The sequence below is a fragment of the Sus scrofa genome, unplaced genomic scaffold (assembly GCF_000003025.6).
Source record: "Sus scrofa isolate TJ Tabasco breed Duroc unplaced genomic scaffold, Sscrofa11.1 Contig2026, whole genome shotgun sequence".
NCBI lineage: Eukaryota > Metazoa > Chordata > Mammalia > Artiodactyla > Suidae > Sus > Sus scrofa.
This window is the reverse complement of record NW_018085004.1, coordinates 869,201-881,489: the sequence shown is the minus strand read 5'-3', so window position 1 is coordinate 881,489 and position 12,289 is coordinate 869,201. Positions and strand designations below refer to the sequence as shown.

Here is a 12,289-nt window from a genome sequence, read left to right as displayed (position 1 = left end):
TCTTCCCAGGTAAATTTTAACTGGTATAATTAAGCTGTGTTTCCAGTGTCATTGCCTGGCTGTTTATCATATCAATTAATAACATGGCATATGAAGTCAGTTAAATGCTTGTTACTGGTATATCATTATTTCTTTTTTGGAACATTCTTCTTTTTGTTTGTTTAGTCACCTGTAAAATGGGGATAATAGCAGTGCCTATCTCTTTTTATTTTTATAGAAATTACTACTGCATATCAGTGCATTTTTTATTTATTTTATTGGGATGAAAGTTTATGAATCCATATACAATGTTAAATCTAGTAAAACTAAGCTCCAATTTAGTAGAAATTTTCAAATCTCCTGAGTCATCCCAGGCTAGTTTTCCCTTTTCTTGCATCTATTTCTTCTCCCCTCCTTGTAGAATCTATAGTTTCCAGTGATTAATTTTGTTGTTTTTTTTTTTGTTTATCTCATAGGTATTGCTACTGAGGTTACCAACAATGCCCTTTTGAACTTTTCCTCAGTTGAATGAACAATGGGCTCAATGTACATTTTATTAATCACTTGAAATAACTTTCCTACTACAAAATTTCCTAATGGCATTTTTCATTTCAGAATTTCTCAGGGTATAGATTAAGGGATTTAACATAGGAGTTATCATAGTATAGAATACAGCAACTGCTTTATCAATGGGTAATGTAGCTGCTGGTCTCATGTACACAAATATGCTTGCAACAAAGAATAAGATGATCACTGTGATGTGGGAGACACAGGTGGAGAGGGCCTTTTGCTTTGCCTCTAATCTATGGGTCCTTAGAGAGTGCAGAATGACTGTATATGAGCCAATCAAGAGAAGGAAGATTAACATGCAGATGAAACCACTGTTGACAGCAACAAAGAGCCCTAGAGTGTGTGTATTAGTGCAGGCAAGATCAAGCAAAGGATTCAGATCACACATAAAGTGATCAATGACATTAGGACCACAGAAGGGTAATCTGTATATGAAGACAATCTGTACAGTTGCATGAAGAAATCCTCCCATCCGTGACACTTCCACTAGCAGGCAACACACCTGCCAATTCATGATAGTTGTATAATGCAAGGTCTTGCAGATGGCCACATAATGGTCATAGGCCATCACAGTAAGCACAATGACATCAGCTCCTGCAAATAAATGTTCTCCAAATATTTGGCTCATGCATTCATTGAATGTGCTGGTTTTCTTTTCATGGAGTAAATCTAAAATCACTTTAGGAGTATTGACACAGGAATAGCAAGCATCAATAAAAGAGAGATGGGCCAGGAAAAAGTACATGGGGGACTTCAACAATGGGCTAGTAGTGATGGTGACCATGGTGAGCACATTTCCTACCACAGAGATGATGTAGATGATTAAAAACACAACAAATGTTACTTTCTGCATCTTTGGATTCTGTGTTAGTCCCAGTAGAATGAACTCTGTCACATTGTTCCTAGTCACCATATAGTTCATGTTATTGTTAACCATATTACCTGAAAAAAGTCCTTTATTTTTTAGTTCCACCTTGACTTTATTAAGCCTCTCCATCTAATAAATAACAACTATCTATATTCCACTGGATTCTAAATTCTTAAGAAATTTTTTGAGATGGGAAATTTCCCAATCTACTGAAGGTTATTCAAATATGAGTCAATGAGGATATGAACATATGAGTTTAAGGAAATGAAAAGATGAGTGTAAGTAAGATTAGGGGTTTTTTAAATGGGGAATCTTGTATGTAACTCTAGTAAATATATTTGTTTGACTTGGATGAATTGGGCTGAATTCAGTAAGGGGATGGGAGCCAGAGAATGGAACGTCATTTCCAGACTCTTTATAATAATATCAAGTCTACCATGGCACTGGTAATGGGAAATTTATGAAAAGATACAGCTGCTACTGAAAGAGAATTGATAAATTGGGTTTCTGAAATCCAGTAACTTTAGAATAGCTAATAACTATACTTTTGACATGACCATAATAAATAGATTATTTTAATAACATTGCAAATATATGTGAAGCAATTTCATGACAGGCATATTTATAACTATGTGGTACTGTTTTCACAGCAGGTCCATTTTATCTTTTTTCCTCCTTCACCTCCATTACTGCCTCCCCAATCTCCCTACAAAGCCTGAAAAACCCACAGACAGAAAAATGTTGAAATGATAATCCCAGTGGTTGATAATATTTGTTTGATAACCACATTAGGTTAATGATATTTACTGACTATCTTTTGAAGAATGGGAGGAAGATGCAATAGTCTATCACTATTTTTGTAAAGTGTTTAGATGCAATGATTTCTATGTGTAAAAGTAACAAGTTTTAATGAGCATCAGCACTATTGAAAAACTTACCTTCTTTTCTTTGATGATATTAATGGCATTTGATTGTGTTCAGTATTAATACCATTTTCAAGTTGACCTCTTCTTGGGGTAGGTATTTTTCAGTATGAAAGATATTACACATTGAAATATGTACTATTCAGATAATTCAATTTCACAGTACTAAATTATTTATATATATAAATCTAAGTCTCTCCTTCTGGTCTGAATCCTCAAAGAGTTTTCACAGAAGAGCTGGGACTTGAATTCAGAATGGATTAATTTGGAACACTATGGAGAAATATTCTTCTATAGATGGCTCTGGTCCCATAGGCAGGAGGCAGAATATGTGGTGTAAAAACATTCAAATGTCATTCCATCCTTGATGGATATTGCTGTGTAGATATTAACAAAAGAGACATTTTCACCTGAATGCATGGATATTTCAAGTGTTTTCCACAAAGGTTCATGCATCTTGTCTTATAGCTACTATTTTCTCTCTGAGGAGTTAATTATCTCTTGTGATGGAAAGTGATTGTCTAAGAAGAAGATATTTGGGAAAGATATGCTAGAGTAACACTCATCCTTCAGTGGGGAATTGTATTCCCTCACTTGCAAACAAAACACATGAGTTCCCTTTCTCTATCAGAACCTGAGTTTCTAAGAAAGCTGAATGTCATGTGAATAGCAAGGATGGCATAATTCAAATGTGTGGACCAGGGGTATAGTTAAACTATGCACTCATTTCAGAGAGAAAACTGTGTTCTTATCAGTATTTTTTTAATGGAAACCTAGTACTGATTTCTTGAGAGTTAGAACATTGAAGGTGATGCAGGTGCCTCATACCCTGAGATAAAATTTATATTCCTTATGCTTCTTTTTGAAATTACTACTTTGAAATTGAATGGCATAGAGTACTTCCTCACCTATCTTGATTTAATTGCAACCTAAAAACAATCACCCGCCTGTAAGCTGAAGATTAGGCACCCTGAGCATAATTGCTTTGGGGTTAAAGATTATTAGATGTAATGTATTTCAGGAACTTTCCTAGTTTGTTCTAATCTGATTACTATTCCTTTTTTTCCCAAGTACTGTTATTCTAGGAAATAACACAGAAGACCAACATCATGATCAGGCTGAGATCTCCTGACTCCAGCTTTGATGACTAAGATTCCCCCAAAGAAAGAAGAGTGCATGTTTGTCCCAATCCTGCTTCCTATTTGAAAACCTGTTTTTCTCCTTTTAACTATAAAACTTCCCACAATCCTTTCCAAAGGGTGGGGACACAGTCTTTAAGGAATTAACCTGCTGTGACCCTCCTTTGCCTGGGAAAGCAATAAAGCTATTTTTGTCTCCTTTATCCAAAACTCTATCTTTGCCTTTCATTTCGGCACATGCAGACAGAGGCTGAATTCTGGCAACAAGGGCATAAAGTGAAAGGAAACCATCTAAAAGTACTTGAATCCAAATCTGAATAATTTGTCATACTTGAGAACTATGTAAATAGACACTCTAATGAGATCCAGATAATTTATCTCTGGGACCCTTGTAATGGTCAATATGGAATATTAGGCAACATTAAACATGTGGAGATATATCTAAACACAAGAAGGGGGTTCAAAGTCAAACACACACAGTGTTCCACATTCTCTTTTTATATGAATTTTTCACATCTGTAGTTGTATAATTATCATAACAATCTGACTTAACAGGATATCCATCCCACAGCCCAAGCACATCCCCCCACCCCCAAAACTGTCTCCTCCAGGGACCATAAGTATTTCAATGTCTGTGAGTCAGTGTCTGCTCTGCAAAGAAGTTCAGTCTGTCCTTTTTTTCAGATTCCGCATGTCAGTGAAAGCATTGGATGTTGGTGTCTCATCCTATGGCTGACTTCACTTAGCATGATAGTCTCTAGGTTCATCCATGTTGCTAAGAATGCTGGTATTTCATTCTTTTTAATGGCTGAATAATATTCCATTGTGTATATGTACTACATCTTGATCTACTCCTCTGTCAGTGGACATTTAGGTTGTTTCCATGTTTTGGCTATTGTAAATAGTGCTGCAGTGAACATTGGAGTAGATGTGTCTTTGCAAGTCATGATTTTCTCTGGGTAGATGCCCAGGAGTGGGTGTTCCACATTCTTATCACTTTGTATTATTTTTCTTTCAATTATACATGTAATAAATTATTGTAGTTTTTGCTTCCTTTCCTTGATGACTAATGATGAAATCAAATACATTTCCCTCTGTTATATACTAGGACCTTGTTTGTTTTTTCCATTATATTTATAATTTTGTCTTCTAACCACACAACCACTATTTTCAATCCCCCAACCCATTCCCATCTTTACAACCATAGGTCTGTTCTCTATGTCATTGAGACTATTTCTCTTTTGTAGATAAGACAATTTTGGTCATATTTTAGATTTCATTTATAAGTAATATCACATGATTTTTGTTTTTCTGACTTACATCACTTAGTATTGTAATCTCAAGATCCATCCGTGTTACTACAAATGGCATTATTTTATTTTTTATGGATGAGTAGTATTCCATTGTGTGTGTGTGTGTGTGTGTGTGTGTGTGTACATGAGTTTGTCTTTGGACACACAGTATTCTTTATCCATTCATGCATTCATGGACATTTAGGGAATTTCTATGTCTTGGCTGTTGTGAAGAATATTCTATGAACATAAGAGTGCATGTATCTTTCTTCGTCCAGATGTATGCCTAAAAAGTAGAATTACTGGATCATACAGCACTGTATTTTTAGTTTTTTGAGGAAATGCCATACTGTTTTCCATAGTGGCTGCACCAAGTTATTTTCCTACCAGCAGTGAAGGAGGATTCCCTTTTCTCCACACTGTCTCTGCATTTGATATTTGTAGACTTTTTAATTATGGCCATTATGACCACTGTGAACTGGTACTTCATTGTAGTTTTGACTTGAATTTATCTAATAATTAGTTATATTGTACATTTTATTATGTAATATTGTCCACCTGCATATCTTCTTTGGAGAAATAACTGTTGGTAGATCTTCCGCCCATTTTTTTATTGAGTTTTTCTTCTGTTTTGTTTTTTGGCTTTTGTATAAACTTTTGATATATTTTGGAAATTAAGTCTTATAGATTGCATCATTTGCAAATATTTTCTCATATTTCATAAATTATCTTTTCATTTTGTTTATCATTTACCTTGCTGTACAAAAGAGTATAAGTTTTATAATGTCCCATTTGTTTACATTTATTAAATTTTTATTGCCTGAGAAACTAACCTAGGAAAATACTGGAATGTTTTATGTCAGAGAATATTCTGCCTATGTTCCCTTCTAGGAATTTGATTGTGTTATGTCCTATGTTTAAGACTTTATGTCATTTTGAATTTATTTTTCTGTATGGTGTGAGGGTAAGTTATAATTTAATTGATTTATATATGGCTATCCAACTTGGCCAATATCAATTGCTAAAGAGAATGTATTTTCTCCATTTAATATTCTTGACTCTTTTGTTGAGGATTGATTGACCATAGGTGTGTAGGTTTATTTAATGTATGAAATTATGAGGGTTATGCCTCTAACTTTGTTGTTTTCCTCAGGATTGCTCTGGAAATTCTGTTTTTTTTTATGGTTCCATATAAACTTTAGGATTATTTGTTCTAGTTCTGGGAATAATGTCAGGAGTAATTTGATGGGGATTGACTTAAATCTATGGATTGCTTTGGGTAGTAGGGCAACTTTAACAAAGTCTTCTAACCCAAGAGCATGGGATATCTTTGCATTTCTTTGAATCCTCTTCAGTTTCCATTTTCAATGTTTTAAACTTCTAAGCATGTGTCTTTCACCTCCTTGGTCAGACTTATTCCTAAGTATTTTAATTTTTTTGGATGCAATTTTAAAATGGACTGCTTTCCTTCTGATATTTCTTTGTTAGTGCAAAGAAATACAACCAATTTCTTTATGTTAATATTGTATCTTGCTACCTTGCAAATCATTTATCAATTCAGTAAATTTTATGTGGAGGCTTTCAGTTTTTCTGCATATAGTATCATGTCGTCTGCATACAGTGACAGTTTTGCCTCTTCTCTTCCAATTTGGATACCTGTTATTTATCTCTCTATATGTATCTTATCTGATTACTGTGGCTGATATTTCCAATACTATGTTGAAAATAGTGGTGAGAGGCAATCTTGCCCAGATTTTAGCAGGAAGGCTTTTAGCTTTTCGCTATTGAGTATTATACTGGCTATTGTTTTGTCATGGGCAGCTTTTATTAAGATATGTTGCCTGTATATCCACTTTGATGAGAGTTTTTATTATGAATGTGCATTGAAATTTATCAAATGATTTTTCTGCATCTATTGAGGTCATGTGTCTTTTGTATTTACTTTTGTTAATGAGGTGAATTACATAGATCGATATACATATGTTAAATCATCATTGTTATCATGGAATGAATCCAACTTGATCATGTTTATGATTGTTGGATTGAGTTTGCTAGTAATTTGTTGATTTTTGCATCTATCCTCATCAAAGTTATTAGCCTTTAATTTTGTTTGTTTGGTATTTTCTGGTTTGGGTATCAGGATGATGGTTACTTCATAGAATTATTTTAGGAGCGTTCATTCTACTTCAATGGTTTGGAAGAGTGTGAGAAATATCATTAAAATTCTTCTTTGTATGTTTGGTAGAATTCCCCAGTGAAGCCATCTGGTCCTGGACTTTGGTTTCCTGCAAAGTTTTTTGTTTTTGTTTTGTTTTTTTTTTTTTGTTTTAATAATAGATTCTATTTTAGTGATCAGTCTGTTCAAATTATATGTTATTTACTTGATTCATTTTTAGTGTGATGTATTTTTCTGGAAGCATAAGGAGATTTTGCTCTGATACTTACTCTTGGGTCATAGTTGATCTCTTGGTGGTGAATCTTAAAATATCATGGTAACTTCCTATGAACAAGTCCCTGTAATTAACTTTCAGAGGTGTAAATATTGATCCTCCAGCAACTCATGAACTACACTTCAGATTTTTGTTCCTGTGGAAGTTTATGCTGACAAAATTATGCTCTGATCAAGAATGCTACCAAGATTGGGGTCCAGATCAGGAAGGGAGAATAGAAGGATGTGTATCTCTCATCCTCTCAAATAAAAAAAAATACAATAACATGTGGAATAGTTTTAATAGAATTCCTACTGAAATCTGGCAGATGACCTCATAAAACTAAAATTTCAAAAAAAAAAAAAAAAAGAAGAAGACCACTGTGTTATTGAGTAAAATAAAATAGAAAAAGATGTGAGAGAATCAGGATGGGATGTGCACCTCATGGAAGATGGTGTGAAAGGAGAAATGTTCCTTCACCCTGGGAAGCCCTTCATTACTTAACCACAGGAAGATAATCTGAGGCATAAAGGTAGCTTCAGAGGCTTAGAAAAGTGTTAAGCATCCAGTTTTCACCAGTCAGAAAATAAAGAAACCAGGTCTGGCCACCTGCATGCATTCCCCAACATGAGAAATGTATATGCTGTGCAGAGTGTCACTGAGTGTTGAAACTTAGGCTTTAGAGTACAGTCCCAGGGAGAAGACTGAGGTTGGCTGCACAAAGTCAGCCTGAAGGTACTGGAATGTGGTCCCAGCTAAAAGCAGGTGTGCATACAAGAAGAAACCTGAGTCTGCCATTGGTAACTTTTATGCTAGAAGGGAGGTGCAGGACCCAACATAGTGACTTTGTTCTCTATTATCTTACAGTGCTTATGGCTCCACTTATATGAGATATAGAATCACATAAGTACTGGTAATTATCCCATTTGTAAAGGTATGTCTGTAATCCAAGCTGGTCCCCAGAAGCCCTATGACTTCAAAAGCAAGGCTGAAATCTTAATTTTTCCAGAAGTTGTGCAATCTTCAGATATGCATCACAGTGAGCTTTATACACTCCCTGCTGTTGGGCACTTGAGCAAAGTACTGATGTTCCCTTGGTTGGAGTGAGCATGTGGATAATGGCTGCAGCCTCTGTGTGTATGTTCACACAATTGGGGGTTGGGATCTGGGCTGATTCAGTAGCTCCCACTGTGAATCCAGGTGCTCAATAACATCAGCCCTAGTGCCTGGCCTCAGCATTTCTGTGCCAGTGGATCTGCACTAGCGGCTTTGTGAACATAGCACCTAAGGGATACCCAGGCCACTTATCAAATTCTCATGATTTAGATTGGACAGAGAACATTGCCAAAATTGTGTACTTTATGAACCATTACAAGGAGTGACAGGTACCACTACAGAGAGCACTTCCTGGTGAATACCTCCTAGAAAGGAATTTTAAGTGGCTCCTCTCCCAGCAGAAGCACTGCTGCTCCACTTACCTCAAAATGAAGTTCAGAAATGGATATGGGAGTGGCTATTACAACAACTGAGAATCAGGATTAGCCCCCTACCCAGCAGGCTTCAACAACCACAGAGCCGGTGGGAGGCTCTGCTGAATACCTAGTGCAGGTTCTGATCACCATAACAACAAGCGTGTAGTGGTCACACACATTGGGCATGTATCAAAAACATCCCTTGCACCCAAAATATTGGACTCATGTGAGATACACAAGGACACAGTCTCATCTAAACAGCCCTTCAAGACCACAGTAGGTAACTGTTTCTCCTAAACTCAGAGAATCAGTGAAATACAGCTAAAATGAAGAAGAACCACTTCCAATTAAAAGACCAAGAGAATTCCCTTGAAAGAATAAATAGTGAAATAAATCTCACCAATCTACCAGACTCTGAGTTCAAAAAAGGAGTTAATGAATATACTGAAGGGGTTAAGAAGGACTATTGATAAAAATGCATATTACTGTAAAAAGGAAATAGAACATATAAAAAAGGAGCCAATTAGAATTAGAAAACTAATTTGCTGAGACAAAAAAACTGAGCTAAAGGCAATAAGTAGCAAAGTGGATATTTCAGAAGAACAAATAAGTGATCTGGATGACAGAATAATGGGAATAATCCTATCAGAACAACAGAGAAAAAGACAAATAAAAAAAGAAATTGATGTACTAGTTCTATGCAATGATTGTTAAAGGATTTCAATCTATGCATGAAAGGGATTCCAGAAAAATAAGAGAAAAAAGGATCAAAATTATGTTTGAAGTAATTATGACTGAAATCTTCACAAGCCTAAAGAAGAAACAGCTATCCAGGTACAGGAAGCACATAGGATCCCAAACAAGATGAACCCAAATAGATCTGCACTAAAACACATTATAAATAAAATGCCAAATTTAAACATAAAGAAAATATTCTAAATCAACAAGAGAAAACAAAGACTTAATTACAAGGGAACCCAAATAAGGCTATTGGCTGATTTCTCTGCAGAAAAGTTGCATGCCAAAAGGCAGTGGTCAGATATATTCAAAGTCCTGAAAGAGAAAAATATGCAACTTAAGATTTTCTACCCATCAAAATTATCAGTTAGAATAGAAGGATAGGTAAATAATTTCCCATACAAGCAGAAAATAAAAACTTAAGTAAATAAATAACAAAAAACATAGCAATACTAAACATATCCTAAAAAAAAAAGTAGTGATCAATCTTACCTAAGTAAGAAAAACTTCTAGAAAAGAGCACATCATAATTGGAAAGTAAATCACTTAAATAAGTCAGTACACAATTTAAAAAAAAATGTGAAAGCAATAGTAACTACAAGCAACAGTAAAAATATTTTAAAAAGGTGATAATCTGGTTTAGAAAGTTGTTTACATATAGTACCAACACCAAAGTATTGAAAAAAGTGTAAATTTTAAAAATTAGAAGTTTGCAGCAGAATTAGTTATATGACCAGAAATGTATTCTGGATTTGAGTTTTTTTTTTTTTGTCTTTTTGCCATTTCTTTGGCTGCCCCCACAATATATGGAGTTTCCCAGGGTAGGGGTTGAATCAGAGCTGTAGCTGCCAGCCTACACTAGAGCCACAACAACATGGGATCGAAGCCACTTCTGCAACCTACACCATAGCTAATGGCAATGATGGATCCTTAACCCACTGAGCAAGGCCAGGGATTGAACCCACAACCTCATGGTTTCTAGTCGGTTCTTTAACCACTGAGCCATGATAGGAACTCCAGGATTTGAGGATGTTATTGGGACACATGTATGTCTCTGATAAGTGTCGAAATTTTGTTTATGGAAGATGGAAATTAGAGGTATGACCATATATCTCCTAATGTGGTTTGATATAGGATAGTTTAAATAAAAGTTTGCTCAACATATGTCATAATGTTGAGGTGGACAACAACTGAAACATCTGGGTTTGTTTTCCTTTATATTGAAGTACTAGATTATTAATTTACTCAATATAACTAAACTAGAAGCAAACATTAAACCTAGCATTTTTAGAATTACTGTTGTGGCTCAGAGGTTAATGACCCCAACTAGCACCATGAGAATGTGGGTTCAATCCCTGCCCTTGCTCTATGGGTTAAAGGTCTGGTGTTGCTGTGAGCTGTGGTGCAGGTGACACCCAGTGAACTTTATGGGCAGATGTGGATGAATCTAAACAATCTGTATATTCAGTGACAAGAGAAAGAACTTAGTGCTAAATGGGATAAAAGTCATGCTGTCCTTCGTGTGCTTCCATCCTCTGATTTTTCCATCTCTCTCATTGAAGGATGAATCCTTTTCCTCCCTACAATGTTTAAGAAGGAAAGAATGTGGATTCTTTCTTTGTTTCTTTGTCTCCCATTTCCCAATGATCTATTCCAGCAAAGTTAATCTCTAAAACTAAGTAACCTTGTACCAAATATGACTTTGCAGGTCATGGATTTATTGATCTATCTACTCTGTATGCCTAGGATCTTGATAATTGTCCACACTCAGGATATAAGTGTCCATGTTTGGTCTTTTAGTCCCATTTCATCTCTGATTTTACTGATAGCCAACTTAATAATATTATAGGTTGGATTAATTCCCTCCTATTTTTCAGAATGCTGGAAGAACACAAAGCAGAGTTTCATGAACTGCTCTTGACTATAGCCTTGTGGGTCCCAAGAGAATAAATGCCTAAGGCAAAATAAGATAAATGTGGAATGTAAACAAACTGGGGACCCATGGACATTACTATTGACAGTACCTTATCAACATTAGGTTTGGTTCTGTTTAGAAATGCCTTTAGGTATATAATTACCTAAAATAAGGTATATAAAGAACCATCAAAAACCTATTAAATTTTCTTAGACACTAAATTTTATATTCCATTCTTCCCAATCAATTCTTTTCAAACATAGGCATAAAATAGATGACATATATGACCTAAATATTTATGCTAGTTTTTCAAGAATTTAAAAATGCTCTTTATTTTTTTAGTGAGCTAGTATTAAGATTGAATCAATATACAAAGTCCCTAGCCTGCTTTATGGAGGAATAAAGATGTACTTGTTGCATCACTGATCATTTTAGTGAAGTTTCAAGCTCACTTACCTTGTAAACCCTGTAGATGTTTGAAGATGTGTTGAGATTACAAAATATTTAAGAAAATAGTATGGGTGTGTTTAAGTTACTGGTTTTCATTTCTATGCACTTAATTTCAACTGTTTATAGTGGAAACAAATTGGCAGAATTAGTATCTTGGGGTGGCAGTGGAAATATTACTGATGCATCCTCAATCCAACCTGACAGCTACTCACATCTGTAGGTAGTGGAATTCATGTCACTGTTGTGGTAATTGTCCCATCAGCCATGTGGTAGGATAATTGTATGTTTATGTATTTTTGATATAATTTCCTTCTAAAAACTATTACTTATCTTGCAGCATGTGACCATTTGATTACTAAAATAAAGTTAGAGCCCACTGTAGTCTTAATCATGCATTAGTTAAATGAAAAATATAAATAATAATAAATTTCAATTTAAAGCATTTTCAAGTTGGCAATGAATTTCATTGTATCTCATCTCATCCTTATATGCATTCTTCCATATGACTTATGAA

The 12,289-nt window shown here is 35.0% G+C and overlaps 1 protein-coding gene across 1 annotated transcript; it reads right to left on the bottom strand.

Moving 5' to 3' along the window:
* Positions 1–535: 535 nt before the first annotated feature.
* On the bottom strand, positions 536–1,462 carry LOC110258425 (olfactory receptor 4C13-like). The gene has a single exon (XM_021081692.1). The coding sequence runs from the start codon at positions 1,460–1,462 to the stop codon at positions 536–538; it is 927 nt and encodes a 308-aa protein (XP_020937351.1).
* Between the last annotated feature and the right edge of the window lie 10,827 nt (positions 1,463–12,289).